General features: G+C 52.4%; 2 protein-coding genes across 5 annotated transcripts in view; one reads left to right on the forward strand and one right to left on the reverse strand.

Moving 5' to 3' along the window:
* LOC140000391 (protein YIF1B-like) overlaps nucleotides 1-19274 on the reverse strand; it is a 71311-nt gene that overhangs the window by 29487 nt on the left and 22550 nt on the right. Inside the window, exon 3 of one of the 4 annotated variants that reach the window (XM_072030259.1) lies at nucleotides 13668-15145. The exons of 2 other annotated variants lie outside the window; for them this stretch is intronic. In XM_072030259.1, coding sequence (XP_071886360.1) covers nucleotides 15104-15145 — 42 coding nt within the window. In that variant the 3' untranslated portion in view covers nucleotides 13668-15103. One more of the 4 variants, XM_072030263.1, reaches the window with a different exon arrangement.
* Nucleotides 457-1918, forward strand: LOC140000168 (maestro heat-like repeat-containing protein family member 7). The gene is made up of 4 exons (XM_072029949.1): nucleotides 457-558; nucleotides 836-973; nucleotides 1152-1322; nucleotides 1679-1918. The coding sequence occupies exons 1-4, from the start codon at nucleotides 457-459 to the stop codon at nucleotides 1916-1918; spliced, it is 651 nt and encodes a 216-aa protein (XP_071886050.1).

A 19274-nucleotide genomic window follows, 5' to 3' on the forward strand; every position in this document is an offset into this window, starting at 1 on the left:
CCAACATGATGCCCAGGGACGAAGCCAAGAACTTGCTGCAGTTCTCTCCGCCACGTGACAGGTCCTGGCCTTAACATCCTTGAGGGCTTGTTCCGCGTCGGGAGATGCACCTGGAGACTCTCTGCTTGCCACACCAATGGCAAAGGGCAGGACATCCCCAAGGAGCACAGCCCTCCTTCCCACCAATGTGTTCCAGCCCTACTGGGCCAGCCAGGGCTGCAGCAGCCCAGCTGTCCAAGGCAGCCCAGAGTCCCCCTGCCCCCAGGGAACACCAGCTCAGCCCCCTCCTGCCTGCCCAGGCTGGGCCCTCAGTGCTCCCCAAGTCACAGGGGCTGCAGGACAGCCTGGGTCCTCTGGGGCTGGCCCAGTTTGTGGCCCTGCGGCTGAGGCAGCCTCACTGACGGAGTATTCTGGGCTTGCAGCACTGACCTGGCCATGTGGGAGGTGATCCTGGCCATGCCGCAGACCTTGAAGAGGGTTTTAGGAATCATGATACGAGACTTGCCGCTGCGCAACTGGTACACCGCAGACACCGAAGACACCTGCATCCGTCGCTTGGCTGTGAGTTCCCAGATGAAACCTTGCTCCCAGCAGGGCTACGTGTGCCCCTTCAGGCACACAGGCACAGCCCTGTGCCCATCTACCCCCAAACTGCCAGCTCCCGCAGGACGTACGGACACATGGTCCCTGGGGCCGGCAAGCCCCCGTAGCTCCCCGCGCCTGGTGCCTCTTTGGTGCCAGCTGGCGCTGCCCCATCCCTGCCCAAAGGTGGGAGAAGAAGAGGCTGCAGGGAGCCCTGCAGGCCCTGCCAGGCTCTCACTGCTCTTTCTTGCAGATGCTGGGCCGGAATCACATTTTTTTGGAGGACTTTGGTAACCCGGTGCACCTCCAGAGCTACCTGAGGTACCCAAGCCCAGAGATGCGCTTGATGGTTCTGAAAGGGCTCTGCACCGTGTCAGAGAGCCCTAAGAAGGTGAGCGGGCCATCGTCAAGCAAAGCCATGTTGGCAGCCTGGGGCTTTGCTCTTCTGCCCTCCCGTCCCTCCCCGCTGCCAGGAAGCAAGGCAGGAGGCTGGTGCTCAGGAACCAGAGCCCTTTGCCCAGGGTGGTCTCTCACTGCCTCACGGAAGGGAAATGGTGTCTTTCCTACAGGCAAGGAAAATTCAGGTCTTGCTGCCAGACATTGTGGAGGCCCTGCAGGACACCAACATGGTGCTGAAGGCCCTGCCTGTGCTGAGAAACGTGATGGCTCATGTGGAGAGGTGGAAGGACAGTGGCCTGGCTCTGAAGCTGGCTGAGAAGCTCCTGCCATTCTTTGACCACGTAAGTGTGCTGCGGGAGCCCGAGCCCTCAGCTGGGCCCCCTGTAACGAGGGCTGCCCTTCAGCCCGGCCCTGTGGGCAGCACTCAGGCAGGGCCTTCCCAGTCTCCTCGTCAGCCCAGGCGCTGGGGAGCTCTGCTTGGGCATGGCTGGTGCGGCTGGTGGTGAAAGTGGGGTGGCTGGCGGGCAGCCTGCGATGGCAACCGATTGCGTTGCCCTTCACGGGCACCAGGCCTTGCAGCTGCCCCTGAGCAGCTCCTCTGGGAAGGATCCAGCGCTGAAGCATCTCACAGTGCTGGGAGCTCCCTTCACATCGGCCACGCTAATGCTGAAATTCCTCCTGTCCTCCTCCCTGCCAGGGGTCCAGCAAGGTGCGGGAGCACTCCATCTGCCTCTTCCAAGCCGTGGTGGAAGCTGTGCTGTGGCAAAGGACGAAGAAAATGAAGAGGACAGTTCACAGGAGCCTTCTCCCACTCTACTTTCACATGAGAGACCAGAGTGAGAGCGTAGCAAAGGTACAGATCTCAGAGCTGAGCAGTTATGTGGGCAAGGGTGTGCTGATGCCACAGGGTTGCTCTGGGGGATCACAGAATTTCTAGGTTGGAAGAGACCTCAAGTTCATCGAGTCCAGCCTCTGATCTCTTGCTGTGATCTCTGGGATCTCTCTCATTGTGAGCTGCCTCCGATGGTGGCTGTCCCGTGGCCTTGCCTTGGCCACTGAACCCAGTGCACGCTGCCCCCCACCACAGCCTCCCATAACGCGCTGGGAAAGGCTCGCAGCCCTGCCAAGAGGAGGGGACAGAGGGTCTCCTTCCCAAGGCTGTGCTGCTACCTCCCAACCTCTGCTGCTCCGCAGGCCTCTGGGGAAGCTCTCGCCGTGGCTGCAGAGTTTCTGCGATGCAAGGAGCTCAAGCGCTTGGCCCAGACAGAACAGACATGGAGGATTGGAGAGTGCTTGGTAAGGACCCAACTTGGTTTGCTCCAGCTGGGCAAACGCGCCCGGCCAGAGCCCGCTGCGTGCAGCCGCATCCTCGCTCCCTTCCTGCCAGCACAGAGCCCCAGGGGGCTCTTCTGCAGGCCCCTCTGCCCTCCCTGCCCCCAGGATGCTGGAGGAGACCCTGGAGAGGGTGTGCAAGCCCCGTGACCCTGCGTTCTCTCTCTCTCCAGCTGCAGCAGGACAGAGGCAGAGTAGAAGAATACCTGCAGCAGAGCCAGCCCTACCTGAAGGCCACTCAGACCCTTGTGCGACTTGAGGCCGTCAGATTCATTGGTGAGCCCAGCCCCTGGGTCCCTCTTGGGGCAGCCTTTGGCAGCCCCAGGCACTGCCCTGTTGCCCCCAGAGCCCCCCGACTGGGCCCTTGCTCCAGGGTGCAGGAGGGGGCACAGCCTGGCTGGCCAGGCCAGGGGCTGCGCTGCTGGGAGCGTGCTGGGGAGCGGGGCTCTGATGGGATCTCTGTGTCTAGGTCTTGCTGCGCGCTACTGCGAGGACCAGAGCAAGAAGAAGCTGAATGAAATCCTCAGAGGTGAGTGAGGGCAGTGGGGGGTGTGCTAGGGCTGGGGGGACAGCGGCAGAGGCCCCCGTGCCTTGCCCTGCTCCAGGGAAATGCTTCGGGGCGGAGGAGCAATGCAGCCATAGGAACGAGGGAGAGGAGACGGGGTAGCCTGTGGTGTCAGGGAATGGCCTCCCAGCCTGGAGCTGGGCAGTGCCGCTGAAAGGGTTGAGTGTCCCTGAGGAAGAGTCAGGGGAAAGGGCAGTAAGGCTGACAGAAGGTGGGAGCCTGTTGTAGAGCACGCAACCAGGACGAAGAGGGAGATGAGACAGCCTACAAGCAGCTAGGAGCAGGGTCACGATTGCTAGCCCTTGCTCTCATGGGGAAGCACAATAGCGAGAGAAAAGAGTCCAGGAGATTCCTGGAGTGTGTGAATCCTCCCAAGGGATGGAGGCAGGTGGTGAGGGAACCAGCTTGTGAAGGTGCCCCACTTGACCTGTGGTGCGCAGGTGGGGAAGGACTGGTGGCTGCATTTGGGACATTGCTGAGCAGCAGCTTTCAACGGATTCCTTTGTCCCTCCTGCTCCTCCTGGCCTGGGGAAGAGTCGAGTGGGGCTGGCATGCTCTGCAGGGGATGCCTGGGGATCTCTGCAACGAGTGGGTTTTCATCTCTGCTCTTCTTTCTTTTGCAGTCCTCCAGCCTTCAGAGAACGACCCGGAACCCATGGTCCGTTCCCTGGCAGTTCAAACCACCCTGATCCTGACGTCAAGGCATAAGGCAATGTCAGGACGGAGATTTCCACTGCCGTGTTGCCGCTAGCCCCGCAGCAGTCCTCAAAAGAGCAATATATATTTTAATAGAACTAGGTTGTTGTCTCGTTATTCCAGCAGCTCCTTCACAGTGACTCGGTGCCATGACGCTGAGCTAACTTGGAGGCCACCAAGGACGTCTTTTCCCTGGGCCCGGTGACTGCATGGCGCCTACTCAACCAGTGAAAGAGTCACAGAACCCTTGCGCTCGGAAAAGGGCCTTCAGCTCAAGTCCAAGCGTCAGCTAACACCACCAGGCCCACCACAAAACCACGGCCCTTAGCGCCAAGTCCACGCATTTCATAGAATCATAGAATCATAGAATATCCTGAGTTGGAAGGGACCCTTAAGGATCATCAAGTCCAACTCTTGACACCGCACAGGTCTACCCAAAAGTGCAGACCATGTGACTAAGTGCACAGTCCAATCTCTTCTTAAATTCAGTCAGGCTCGGTGCAGTGACCACTTCCCTGGGGAGCCTGTTCCAGTGTGCAACCACTCTCTCTGTGAAGAACCCCTTCCTGATGTCCAGCCTAAACTTCCCCTGCCTCAGCTTAACTCCGTTCCCGCGGGTCCTGTTGCTGGTGTTAATGGAGAAAAGGTCTCCTGCCTCTCGACACCCCCTTACGAGGAAGTTGTAGACTGCGATGAGGTCTCCCCTCAGCCTCCTCTTCTCCAGGCTGAACAGGCCCAGTGCCCTCAGCCGTTCCTCGTACGTCTTCCCCTCCAGGCCTTTCACCATCTTCGTAGCCCTCCTCTGGACACTCTCCAACAGTTTCATGTCCTTTTTATACTGTGGTGCCCAGAACTGCACACAGTACTCGAGGGGAGGCCGCACCAGCGCAGAGTAGAGCGGGACAATCACCTCCCTCGACCTACTAGCGATGCCGTGCTTGATGCACCCCAGGACACGGTTGGCCCTCCTGGCTGCCAGGGCACACTGCCGGCTCATATTCAACTTGTTGTCTACCACGACCCCCAGATCCCTCTCTTCTAGGCTGCTCTCCAGCGTCTCGTCGCCCAGTCTGTACGTGCAGCCAGGGTTTCCCCGTCCCAGGTGCAGGACCCGGCACTTGCTCTTATTGAACTTCATGCGGTTGGTGATCGCCCAGCTCTCCAACCTATCCAGATCCCTCTGCAAGGCCTTTCCACCCTCATTCGAGTCCACAACTCCTCCAAGTTTGGTGTCATCAGCAAACTTGCTCAAAATGCCTTCTATTCCTACATCCAGATCGTTTATAAAAATATTGAAAAGTACCGGCCCTAAAATGGAGCCTTGAGGGACCCCACTGGTGACCGCCCGCCAGCCTGACGCAGCGCCATTCACCATAACCCTTTGGGCCCTGCCCGTTAGCCAATTGCTCACCCATCGTAGGATGTTTTTATTTAGCTGTATGGTGGACATTTTGTCCAGTAGGATCCTATGGGAAACCGTGTCAAAAGCCTTGCTGAAGTCCAAAAAAATCACATCAGCTGGTTTCCCTTGGTCCACCATACGGGTGATCTTATCATAAAAGGAAATCAGGTTAGTTAGGCAGGACCTACCCTTCACAAACCCATGCTGGCTGGGACCAATGACTGCATTGTCCCCCAGGTGCGCCTCAATACGTTCGAGAACCATCTTCTCCATGATTTTACCAGGCACTGACGTGAGACTGACAGGCCTGTAATTGCTAGGGTCTTCTTTCTGACCCTTCTTGAAAATCGGCACAACATTTGCCAGCTTCCAGTCTACTGGGACCTCTCCAGACTCCCAGGATCGTTGAAAAATAATTGAGAGAGGTTCCGCGATGACGTCCGCCAGCTCCTTCAGCACCCGGGGATGAATCCCATCCGGACTTGTAGGGATCCAGGTGGAGTAGCAGATCCCGCACACGTTCAGGGTCGGTTGGGAGTTTGTCATCCCCACCGTCCCGGTCCTCCAGCTCGGGGCACCCTGGGTCCCGAAGCCCATCATCGGCATTGAAGACAGAGGCAAAGAAGGCGTTAAGCGTCTCTGCTTTGCCTATGTCATCGTCTGTGAGAAGACCTTCCCTATCAAGGAGCGGCCCTATGTATTCTTTAGTTCTCCTTTTTCCATTCACATATCTAAAAAAACCCTTTTTATTTTCTCTCACAGACACAGCCAGCTTCAACTCTAGGTGTGCTTTAGCCACACGAATTTTCTTCCTACAGACACGAACAGCATCCCTGTATTCTTTCCATGTCACCTGGCCCTCCTTCCAGTAGCGAAACACTCTCTGTTTCCGCCTAATCTCCATTAGAATGTTCCTGGTCAGCCACGCCGGCCTCCTGCCACGCCTGCCTGACTTGCGATATTTAGGAATTGCCTGATCTTGTGCTTCTAGGAGGCATCGCTTAAAGAGTGACCAGCACTGGTGGACATCAAGGCCTTCAAGAGCAGCTTCCCAGGGGACCTTGCTGACTAGTTCCCCGAGCAGCCTGAAGTCCGCCTTCCCCATTGTCGTGGTTTAACCCGGCTGGCAGCTAAACACCACGCAGCCGTTCGCTCACCCTCCCCCCTCCCTCTCTGGGACGGGGGAGAGAAATGGAAAGTGAAGCCCATGAGTTGAGATAAAGACAGTTTAATAAGACAGGAAAATAATAATAACAAAATAATAATAAAATAATAACAATAATAATACAATGGTGATAATAGGAAAGTAATAATAGTATGTACAAACAAGTGATGCACAATGCAATTGCTCACCACTCGCTGACCGATGCCCAGCCTAACCCCGAGCAGTCCGGCCCCCTCCCCCCGGCTAGCCACCCCTATATATTGTTTAGCATGACGTCAGATGGTATGGAATACCCCTTTGGCTAGTTTGGGTCACCTGTCCTGGCTCTGTCCCCTCCCAGCTCTTACTGCACCCCCAGCCTGCCCGTTGGCAGGACAGAGCAAAAGGCTGAGATGTCCTTGGCTTAGTATAAGCACTGCTCTGCAACAATTAAAGCATCGGGGTGTTATCAGCACTCTTCTCATCCTAAGCCAAAACACAGCATTCCACCAGCTACTAGGAAGAAAATTAATTCTGTGCTAACTGAAACCAGGACATCTATCCACCCCTTATTCCATACCATTTATGTCATGCTCAGGTTACACTCTTTTCCATACATTCTAATTAGTCACCTATAGTAATCATGGTAGTGATAACATACAGTATAATATACTATTTAACATGGTACAATTCAGTTCATGGGCTATTCTCACCCAGTATTAAATCTCCTTGAGGTACACACCGCACCTCTCCGTTCTTTTGCATCACCCACCAAGTGTATCCAGGTCCCTGAGCGAAAACAATTCCACGAATAGGTTTGCCTTTTCCTGAGGCAGGAGTAGCCCAGACTGTTTTACCCAGCATATTTTTTACATGCACTACAGGAACTTTATCCCCATCTACAGTACGTAACAGGTTTGATTGGGCAGGTCCAGCTCGGTTGGTAGATCCCCTAGTATTGACTAACCAGGTGGCCTTTGCCAAATGCGTATCCCAGTTTTTGAACGTCCCAGCGCCCATTGCTTTCAAGGTAGTCTTTAACAGGCCATTGTATCGTTCAACTTTCCCGGAGGCTGGTGCATGATAGGGGATGTGATACACCCATTCAATACCATGTTCTTTGGCCCAAGTGTCTATAAGGTTGTTTCGGAAGTGAGTCCCATTGTCTGATTCTATTCTTTCTGGGGTGCCATGTCGCCATAGGACTTGCTTTTCAAGGCCCAGGATGGTGTTCCGGGCGGTGGCATGAGGCACAGGATATGTTTCCAGCCATCCGGTGGTTGCTTCCACCATTGTAAGTACGTGGCGCTTGCCATTGCGAGTTTGAGGGAGTGTGATGTAATCAATCTGCCAGGCCTCTCCATATTTATATTTCAGCCATCGTCCTCCATACCAAAGAGGCTTTGACCGTTTGGCTTGCTTGATTGCAGCACATGTTTCACAGTCATGAATAACCTGTGCTATAGCGTCCATGGTCAGGTCCACCCCTCGATCACGAGCCCATCTGTATGTTGCATCTCTACCTTGATGGCCTGAAGTGTCATGGGCCCATCGGGCTATAAATAATTCACCTTTATGCTGCCAATCCAGGTCCACCTGAGCTACTTCAATCTTAGCAGCCTGATCCACCTGCTGGTTGTTTTGATGTTCTTCAGTAGCCCGATTCTTGGGCACATGAGCATCTACGTGGCGTACTTTCACAGCCAGGTTCTCTACCCGAGCAGCAATATCTTGCCACAATGCAGCAGCCCAGATGGGTTTGCCCCTACGCTGCCAGTTGTTTTGCTTCCATTGCTGTAACCATCCCCACAGGGCATTTGCTACCATCCATGAATCGGTGTAGAGATAGAGAACTGGCCATTTTTCTCGTTCAGCAATGTCTAAAGCCAGCTGAATGGCTTTCACTTCTGCAAACTGACTCGATTCACCTTCTCCCTCAGCAGCTTCTGCAACTCGTCGCGTAGGACTCCATACAGCAGCCTTCCATCTCCGATGCTTCCCCACAATACGACAGGACCCATCAGTGAACAGGGCATATTTCTTTTCATTCTCTGGCAACTGGTTGTACAGTGGGGCTTCTTCAGCACGACCCACCTCCTCCTCTGATGATATCCCAAAGTATTTGCCTTCTGGCCAGTCCATGATCACTTCCAATATTCCTGGGCGACTGGGGTTTCCTATTCGAGCCCGCTGAGTAATCAGTGCAACCCACTTGCTCCATGTAGCATCAGTTGCATGATGCGTAGAGGGGACCCTTCCCTTGAACATCCAGCCTAGTACCGGCAATCGGGGTGCTAGGAGGAGCTGCGCTTCAGTACCGACCACCTCCGAAGCAGATCGAACTCCTTCATATGCTGCCAATATCTCCTTTTCAGTTGGAGTATAGCGGGCCTCAGATCCTCTGTATCCCCGACTCCAAAACCCCAGGGGCCGACCTCGAGTTTCCCCAGGTTCTTTCTGCCAGAGGCTCCAGGTGGGGCCGTTCTCCCCGGCTGCAGTGTAGAGCACATTCTTTACATCTGGTCCTGTTCGAACTGGCCCAAGGGCTACTGCATGGACTATTTCCTGCTTGATTTGTTCAAAGGCTTGTCGTTGTTCAGGGCCCCATTCAAACTCATTCTTCTTACGGGTTACTTGGTAGAGCGGGTTTACAATCAGACTGTAATTTGGGATGTGCATTCTCCAAAACCCCACAACACCTAGGAAAGTCTGTGTTTCTTTTTTGTTAGTTGGTGGAGACATAGCTGTTATTTTGTTGATCACATCCATTGGGATTTGACGACGTCCATCTTGCCATTTTATTCCTAAAAACTGGATCTCTCGTGCAGGTCCTTTGACTTTATTCTGTTTTATGGCAAAACCGGCTTTCAGAAGGATTTGGACTATTTTCTTCCCTTTCTCGAAAACTTCCTCTGCTGTGTCACCCCACACAATAATGTCATCGATGTACTGCAGGTGTTCAGGAGCTTCCCCCTGCTCTAGCGCAGACTGGATCAGCCCATGGCAAATGGTAGGGCTGTGTTTCCACCCCTGGGGCAGCCTATTCCAAGTATATTGGACTCCCCTCCAAGTGAAGGCAAATTGTGGCCTGCACTCTGCTGCTAGAGGGATGGAGAAAAATGCATTAGCGATATCAATTGTGGCGTACCACTTGGCTGCCCTTGATTCAAGTTCATACTGAAGTTCTAGCATGTCCGGCACTGCAGCACTCAGTGGTGGCGTGACTTCGTTCAGGCCACGATAGTCCACTGTTAGTCTCCACTCGCCATTAGACTTTCGCACTGGCCATATGGGGCTATTGAAAGGTGAATGGGTCTTGCTGATCACTCCTTGGCTCTCCAATTGACGAATTAGCTTATGGATGGGAATCAGGGAGTCTCGGTTAGTGCGATATTGCCGCCGGTGCACAGTTGTGGTAGCAATTGGCACTTGCTGTTCTTCGACCCTCAGCAACCCCACAACAGAGGGGTCCTCTGAGAGACCAGGCAAGGTAGATAATTGTTTAATGCCCTCTGTCTCTAAGGCAGCTATACCAAAAGCCCACCGGAACCCTTTTGGGTCCTTGCAATATCCTCTTCTAAGATAGTCTATGCCAAGGATACATGGAGCATCCGGGCCAGTCACAATGCGGTGCTTTTCCCACTCATTCCCAGTCAGACTTACTTCAGCCTCCAATACAGTCAACTGCTGAGATCCTCCTGTCACTCCACAAATATAGATGGGCTCTGGTCCTTTATAGCTCGATGGCATTATAGTACATTGTGCACCGGTGTCTACTAAAGCCTTATACTTCTGTGCGCGTGATGTGCCAGGCCATCGAATCCACACAGTCCAATAAACTCGATTGTCCCTTTCCTCCCCCTGGCTGGAGGCAGGGCCCCCCTAATCCTGGTCAGAATCTTCTTCGTTTCTGTGTTTGAAGGATTGTCTGCTGGAAGTTGGAGCAGCAAACTTTTCGGAGAATCCTTTTTTCCTGATTGTTTTCTTTTGCAACTCACGTACCCGTGCCTCTAGGGTCGTGGTAGATTTTCCATCCCATTTTCTCATGTCCTCTCCATGGTCTCGTAAGTAAAACCACAGGGTGGCACGGGGTGAGTACCCACTATATCGTCTTCCTTGTGTGGGTGAACGCCTACCCCTGATAGCTGAGACACTGCTTTGTACAGGTGCGGAGGAGAATAATCTCTCTTCAAGTTGGTGAAACTTTTCAGAAAGTTTCTCCCAGGTGTTCTCTTTCGGTCGTTGGACACTGGTTGGTTCAGGTTGGGGGGAAGATAGATTCTCTTTAAGTTGGTGGACCTCTTCAGACAGTTTCTCCACAGCTGAGACGCAGGCCTGTAAGGAAGAGGAGAGACTTTCTTCGTACTGCCGGAGTTGTTTAGCCGCTTCATCCACTGTGGGTTCCTCATCCTCTTTCCAGGCCATTATTGCCAATGAGCTGGCATATGATGATGGTGCACTCCGTACAAACTTCCGCCACATGGGTCGTGTACACTTGACTTCATCTGGATCTTTGGATGTTTGTCTCTGGTCTGGATCCTCATAAATCACTTCCCGTACGGCTAATTCCCTCAGGTACTGGATTCCCTTCTCCATAGTGGTCCACTTGCCTGGTAGACATAAAATATCTTCCTTGAAGGGATACCTTTCCCTCACAGCTGAGAGGAGACGCCTCCAGAGGCTGGTGGGTCGTGCTCCATCTGCAATTGCTTTGTCAATGCCGGCGTCTCGAGCAAGGGATCCCAACCGTCTGGCTTCCCTGCCGTCTAATTCCACACAATTGGCTCCAGAGTCCCAGCACCGGAGCAGCCAGGTGACAAGCTGCTCACCTATACAGCGACCAAAATCTTTTCGCACATCTCGTAGCTCGCGCTCGTTTAGGCTTCGGGTAGTTACTGTTGCTCTTTCGGCATCCTCATCTTCCTCCTCCTGAATCCTTGATGGCCCAGCGTCGTCATCATCTTCGTCATCTCTATACTTAGTTTTGGCAGAAGCTTTACCTGGATTGGCAGAAGACTCTCTGCGTTCTAAACGACTTGAATTTCTGTACCATATTTTCACCTTCTCTACAGGGGCAGCTTGCACTGCTACTGCTCGTTTCTCTGACTTTGTTACAGGGTCTGCCACAGGGGTTGGAATGCCCTCTGCAGGGTCAACTTGCACTGCTACAGCTCGTTTCTCTGACCCCGTTACAGGGATTGGAATACCCTCTGCAGGATCAACTTGCACTGCTACAGCTCGTTTCTCTGACCCCGTTACAGGGGTTGGAATACCCTCTGCAGGGTCAACTTGCACTGCTACAGCTCGTTTCTCTGACACGGCCATAGGAGCTGGAGCGGCTGCAGGAGCTGGAGCAGTTGCAGGAACTGGAGCTGTAGCGGCTGCAGGAACCGGATCTGGAGCAGCTGCAGGAACCGGATCTGGAGCAGCTGCCGAGTCCACCATAGGGGTCACAGTGGCCGTTGGATCTGTCACAGGGCTTGGAGTGGCCGCAGGGTCTGTCACTAAGTTGATAGCAGTATCAATGGCAGCTCGATAGGCATGAGCCAGGCCCCAGCACGTTACAATGATTTGTGTTACTTTAGAACTGCCAGAATCATGACACCTTTTTTTTCAAGCATTCTGCCAGTTTTTGAGGATTTTGCCATTGTTCAGGGGTGAATTTCCAACACACTGGGGGTGCCAACTGCTCTAGATGCCTGCCCATATCCACCCATACTCTCTGCCACCCACAACTATCCTGCCTCCGGGCAGATCTCCGGATGAGCTTCCTAAGTAGTTGTTTAACTATAAGCAGAATCTGAAGTGCATTCATGAGGCAGAACAACAAGACTATGGTATTCTGAGTATTCCAGAAATATTCAATATCTTGGAGAGCTATTGTGACAAGCTCAGGGGATAAGAGGGTGGTGAAGGAGGAAGGCAGAGTGACCCAGGAGGATACAGGGGTGGTGAAGGAGAAAGGGAGAGTAAGCAAGTAAGGAAAAATATCCTCCCCTTTCCCCTCCACAGATTGACTCCATAATGGAAAAAAACAATAGGTATAATTGCTAATAGTTTCCAAGATACAGTTTCCAAAGTACAGAGTCGACGATGTTACTGAATACAAATAACAAGTTAGAGTCATGACCACATATTTCATCGTCTCATAAGCCATTGCTACAACACACAGCACCATAATGATCTGAAACCAGGGCCCGGAGAGAATAAACAACACGACAGAGAGCAAATACGGAAAACAATGTACTATAATACTCAATTTGGAAAACAGGCGCAGCAGAGTTGAGATTAAAGCAATCAGCATTATGGCAAGCGACTATTAAGCAGGTCTAATCCTTACACCAATTTTAGTTTAACACACTCTGGTCAGATCTGCCGTTATCTCAACCTTTCGGGCCCCACGTTGGGCGCCAAAAGGGCTGTCGTGGTTTAACCCGGCTGGCAGCTAAACACCACGCAGCCGTTCGCTCACCCTCCCCCCTCCCTCTCTGGGACGGGGGAGAGAAATGGAAAGTGAAGCCCGTGAGTTGAGATAAAGACAGTTTAATAAGACAGGAAAATAATAATAACAAAATAATAATAAAATAATAACAATAATAATACAATGGTGATAATAGGAAAGTAATAATAGTATGTACAAACAAGTGATGCACAATGCAATTGCTCACCACTCGCTGACCGATGCCCAGCCTAACCCCGAGCAGTCCGTCCCCCTTCCCCTGGCTAGCCACCCCTATATATTGTTTAGCATGATGTCAGATGGTATGGAATACCCCTTTGGCTAGTTTGGGTCACCTGTCCTGGGTCTGTCCCCTCCCAGCTCTTACTGCACCCCCAGCCTGCCCGTTGGCAGGACAGAGCAAAAGGCTGAGATGTCCTTGGCTTAGTATAAGCACTGCTCTGCAACAATTAAAGCATCGGGGTGTTATCAGCACTCTTCTCATCCTAAGCCAAAACACAGCATTCCACCAGCTACTAGGAAGAAAATTAATTCTGTGCTAACTGAAACCAGGACACCCATATCTAGGGATGAGGTTTTGGTGGCACTTTTCCTTCTGTCACCGTACATTTTGAACTCAACCACTTCATGGTCGCTATGACCGAGGCGGCCACCAATCACCACATCTCCCACCAGACCCTCTCTGTTTTCTAGCAACAGGTCTAGGAGGGCACCTTTCCTAGTTGGCTCCGTTAACACCTGCACCAAGAAGTGCAAGGAGCTATTAAAGGAGCTATTTCTTTAATAGCTCCAGGCCTGGGACTCCAGCAGTGCCCTGGGCAGCCGGTTCCACCCTTTGCATGAAGAAATTCTTCCTGACATCCCATCCTGTGAGTCCACCTGTGGTAGGTGCGCCCAGGTAGAAGAACTGCTCAGCCTCCTGGCAGAGCTTCGGGAGGAGGTGGGCAGGCTGAGGAGCACCAGGGAGTTGGAGAAGGTTGAACTGTACTGTGCCAGCCCTGGGACAGATGCGTCAGGCAGACACAGCAGAGGAAATGGAGGATCCCCTACCCTCTGGCCATCAGGCAGAAGGAGTGCATCTCAGTGACGAAGGGATGGAAGTTTAGATCTGCTCGGGGCAGCAGGCGGACCCCTCCTTGCCTACCTCACCTTCCTTTCAGGTGCCCTGAAACAACAGACTCTGGAAGTAATGGACACACAAACGATGATGTGCATGAAGGTCCATCCAGGTTGGAGGGGTTTTCTAGGGCAAGTCAGCCTTCCCCAGTATCACGACCACCTCCATCCAGAAGAAGAGAAGGGTTACTGTCATAAGTGACTCCCTTCTGAGCAGAACAGAGGGCCGCATATGCCGGCCTGACCCAACCCATGGAGAAGTCTGCTGCCTCCCAGGAGATCAGGGTAAAAGGTGTTTCTGGAAAGCTCACTTGCCCCGTAAGGCCCTCTGAGCATCATCCATTATTGTTCTGTCCTGACAGAATCTTCTAAGTGGCACACCAAAATGGGAGGGAGTGTGCGCTAGCGAGATCCTTCGGCCTGCTCCATGCCACGCTGGGTACACTGGAGCACATTTGGAATGTTTCTGCACCGATGCACCCAGCATGAGGGACAAGCAGGAGGAGCTGGAAGCTTCAGCTCCATCCCAGAACAAGCGAGACTTGGTGTGCTGTGATGGACGGGTATGGGCTCTTCAGGAAGGATAGGCAGGGCAGGCGAGGCAAGGGGCTGGCACAAGGACGTGGCCGAGAGCTTCTGGGTAAGGATTAAGGGAGAAAGCAATCACTTGGATGTTGCAGTGGGTGTTTGCGATACCAATGAATTATTCGCTAAGCAACTAAGAGAGACCTCTCTTAGCTCAACTGCCCTTGTCCTGATGGGGGACTTCAACTTGCCAGACGTTAACTGGGAAGACCGCACAGCTGATACAAGCAGGTCCAGGAGATTCCTCACACACCTTGATGACAACTCCTTGGTACAGCTACTGAGGGAGACAACAAGGAAAGGTGCCATCCTAGACCTGTTGCTTGTGTTATAAATGGCTCAGTCTTCAAAATAGGATTATAATCAAAGTTTACAATTTATTAAAGGAATAGAGGTAAGCAAACAGCGCTGGGTGCGCCGGGAGTCTCTGCTCCACCAGGACGCACACCAGTTACATCAAGCAGCTGATTTTTATGCTCCTAGGCTGATACATATTCATTACTACTTCTAAAAAAAATGGGTTATTATAATTAGCTTCCGGGATCCAAACCCTCCTACTGGAGCATGCGCATCAGTCTCTGGTGGTCCCCCTGGGGGTCTCTGGGGGTCTTTCATGCTGAAGGCTCGTAGTCTTCCTCTCAGTTTTTTTTTCTTGTCCTTCCCCTTTGTACTCCTTGGCAGCATGTCAAAAGCTTACACAGCGTTCCCTGCAAGTTTTGTCTTCTAGCCATCCTTCAGCTTCTTTCTTCTCCTTAATCTCCTGGCCGCCTGGCCAGATATCAGGGGCTTGCATAGTGTCCCATTCAGAAGTCATAACAGTTACTAGTTGTTAGCAGTTGTTCTGAAACCCCCAGACATCAGAGACTTCAAAGAAAGAACATACAAACACAAATAGCTCTCTATTGACACTTCACATTTAAAAATCTTTGGCGATTGGAGGAAAACTGCCAGTACGCCTGCTTTTGGCAGGGGGGTTGGACCCGATGATCTCTTGAGGTCCCTTCCAACCCCTCCAATTCTGTGAACTTTGGACACGGGGAGGGCAGAGTTCAGGCTGCTCAGGGAACTAGTTCGGAAGATCCCCTGAGAAGCTGTTTTGGAAGGTATCGGGGTCCATCTTTTTAAGCACGACCTCCTAAGAGCACAGGAGCAGGCGATTCCAAAATGTTGGAAGTCAAGCAGGCGGGGCAGGAGGCCAGCTTGGCTGAGCAGGGATCTTCTTCTAGAGCTTAAGTGGGAAAAGAAAGCGTGTGGCCACTGGAAGCGAGGTCGTGTGACATGGCAGGGCTACGGAGGTGCTGTTTGCCTCTGTCAGGAGAAAATTGGTGCAGGCAAAGCTCAGGGGTGAAGCTGGCTAGTAGTGTGGGCGACAACGCAGATATATACATTAATATGTGTATTGAAGATGTGAACTGCTAAAGGAGGGCTAGAGGAAACATTGGTCCGTTACTTGCTGAGGATGGTCACCTCACAAACACAGACATAGGCGAAGCAGAGCCATTTAATGTCTCTTTTGCCTCTGTCTTCAAGAGCAATGATGGGCTCTGGGACCCAAGGGGCCCAGAGTTGGGGGGCCATGAGTGCGGTAACAAAAACCTCCTAGCCAAACCCACACTGGATGCATATGAGTCTACGGGGCCTGAGGGGATTCATTCCAGGGTTCTCAGAGGGCCGACTAATGTCCTTGTGAGACCTCTCTCAATTATTTTTCAATGGTCTTGGGAGCCCAGAGAGGTCCAAGTTGACTGTAGGCTGGCAATCATTGTGACAGGTTTCAAGCAGGGCAAGAAAGAAGAGCCCAATAATTACAGACCCGCCAGTCTCTCTTCAGAGCCTAGTAAAAATACGGAGAAACTCTTCTGGGCATTACTGAAGAACACCGGAAAGACAACGCAGTCGTTGATCACAGCCCACCCAGGTTCATGAGGGGAAAGTCCTGTTTAACAAACTTAATTTCCTTTTATGACAACATCACCCGTCTAGTTGAGCAAGGGATGCCAGGTTTTGGATTTCCATCAAGTTTTCAGTACTGTTTCTCTCAGTATCCTTCTGGACAAAATGTCCATTGTACAGCTAGATAAATACATGCGGTTTAGGGTGAAAAGCTGGCTGATGGGTTGGGCTCAAGGGGTTACAGAAATGGGGTTGCATCAGGCTGTTGACCAGTCCCTAGTGGGGTTCCCCAGGGTTCCACTTAGGGCCAGCAGAAGAGGCTGGAGAGCAGCCTTGCAGAAAGGGATCTGGGGGTTTTGGTCGACAGCAAGTTGAATACGTGTCAGAATTCAGCCTGGAGGAGAGTGAGGGGCGGCCTCCTGGCGGCCTGCAGCTCCCTCACGAGGGGAGCAGAGGGGCAGTGTGGCATTTAGGGGTGTAGCCGATTAACCGTTACGGGTCCGGTCAGATTCAGGGTCCTGAACTATCACAATCACAGATTCACCAATAACGCATGTATGAAATACAGAGGTGGCACAGGTGCGCAGCCTGGAAATGAACGCGTTAAAAGGCACAAAGACTCTATAGAGATTCCTAAGTTTCCGCAGAGACACACGATATAACCTAGTGTTCAAATCTCACCCAAAGGCGTCCCAATGGGCGAGAAGAGAGGCTCAGCCCGTCGACTGATCCCAGGAGTCAGGAGGTCCTCAGGATGGTGTATTCCCTTGGGATGGCATCTCCCCTGATGGTGGTATCTTCCCTAATGATGGTACCTTCCCTAACAATGGTATCTTCCCTGACACACCCTCTCTCTTAGGCCAATTTATGAGGTGGAGCTTGAGTGACTCTAGTCAAGCATATTTTAGTTAGGATTGGTGAAAAGGTTTCTTGTCTCTGTTTAAAGTAGTAGGCTCTGAGAAATTCAGAGCACATGCTCAGAGAGGGGTGGTCGCACCTTGGAAGCAGGGAGCTTTTGGGATGGAGGTGTGTTTTGGCATTTTAATGATATTATAATGAGCAAAAGTACATTAGAGTACAGCATTTGTCAAAACATGACAGGTCGTTGGCTCAGGGTAGCAAAAAGTGCAGCTTATCGGTCTCAGCGTGCACAAGAACAATCGAGTCCGCACCTGGTCACAGAGCCTAGCCATGGTGTCTCCACTCCACTCTATGCTCCGTGCTGTTCCTTAGAGCTAGCACACCAGGTTCCCCCAGCGCAATAGCATCTAAGGTTGGAAGCCTAGGGAATGCTCAGGTAATGCAGCTACGCCCTACCCTGAAAGCCTTTTCAATGCTGTGCATTTTCTTTAAGATGTGAATGTTAGTTTTATTTTCCTAGTTACTTCAGGCAACTGTACCACAGGCAGGTGCTGAGCTCTGCTCTCTGGGGACAGTGACAGGACCCGAGAGAATGGCACGGAGCTGGGACAGGGGAGGCAGAGGCTGGGTGTTAGGAAAAGTTTTTTCACTGAAAGGGTGGTCGGGCACTGGGACAAGCTGCCCAGGGCATTGGGCATGGCTCCAAGCCTGCTGGAAGTCAAGTCAAGTCAAGCGTTTGCACAACGCTCTAACATTCTCCGATATTGGGCGGTTCTGTGTGGAGCCTGGCGTTTGACTCAATGATCCTTGTGGGTCTTGTGTGGGAAAGGAATTTGTAGGTGGCTTTGCACTATTGCACACGTTCCTGAATTAGAGATAATGAAGAAATAATTGTAGAATCGTAGAATATCCCGAGTTGGAAGGGACCCATAACGTTCAAGTCCAACTGCTGGCACCGCACAGGTCTACCCAAAAGTTTAGACCATGTGACTAAGTGCACAGTCCAATCGCTTCTTCAATTCAGACAGGCTTGGTGCAGTGACTACTTCACTGGGAAGCCTGTTCCAGTGTGCGACCACCCTCTTGGTGAAGAACCTCTTCCTGATGTGCAGCCCAAACTTCCCCTGCCTCAGCTTAACACCCTTCCCACGGGTCCTATCACTGGTGATTACGGAGAATAGGTCACCTGCCTCTCCACTCCCCCTCGCAAGGAAGTTGTAGACTGTGATGAGGTCCCCCCTCAGCCTCCTCTTCTCCAGGCTGAACAGGCCCAGCGCCCTCAGCCGCTCCTCATATGTCTTCCCCTCTAGGCCCTTCACCATCTTCGTCGCCCTCCTCTGGACCCTCTCCAACAGAGAGCCGGAGCTGCCAGGTCAACCCAGACCCGGGAAGGGGGGGGGGGGGGGGGAGGAAAAAAAACGGGGAAGGAGACGGGAGAGAGACCCAATCCATGCCGCGTGGAGCGGGGAAGTGGGGCCGTGTGATGGGAAGAGGGTAAGAGGGAAAAGAGGGAGAAAAGCGAGTGTTCTCCCCCGAGGGGGGAATGAGTGAACGGCAGGCAGGCGCAGGTCTGCGCGTGACAACTGCATCCCCTTGCCTTTCCCTCCTCCGCCCGGTGGTGGCAAGGGCGAAAAGTGACAAAAACTCGTGTCAAGGGCTGACTCTCAATAGATCGCAGCGAGGGAGCTGCTCTGCTACGTACGGAACCCTGACCCAGAATCAGGTCGTCTACAAATGATTTAGCACCGGGTTTCCCACGAACATGCGGGACGCAACAGTAAGCATACATGCGCCCAAGCCTTGAGCAGCCAGTTTCTCCGGGAGAATTCTGTGAGAAAAGGTGTCGAAAGCCTTACGGAGGGTTAGGTAGACCACATCCACAGCCATTCCTTCGTCCACTGAGCACATTGCCTTGTCTTAGAAGGAGATCAGATTTGTCAAGCAGGACCTCTCTTTGATAACCACCTACTGAAATGGCCTGATCACCCGACTGTTCTTTCAGTGTTACAGAATCACAGAATCACAGAATTTCTAGGTTGGAAGAGACCTCAAGATCATCGAGTCCAACCTCTGACCTAACGCCAACAGTCCCCACTAAACCATATCCCTAAGCTCTACATCTAAACGTCTTTTAAAGACTTCCAGGGATGGTGACTCCACCACTTCCCTGGGCAGCCTGTTCCAGTGTCTAACAACCCTTTCGGTAAAGAAGTTCTTCCTAAGATCCAACCTAAAACTC

The sequence above is a fragment of the Anas platyrhynchos genome, chromosome 33 (genome assembly GCF_047663525.1).
Source record: "Anas platyrhynchos isolate ZD024472 breed Pekin duck chromosome 33, IASCAAS_PekinDuck_T2T, whole genome shotgun sequence".
Taxonomy (NCBI): Eukaryota; Metazoa; Chordata; class Aves; order Anseriformes; family Anatidae; genus Anas; species Anas platyrhynchos.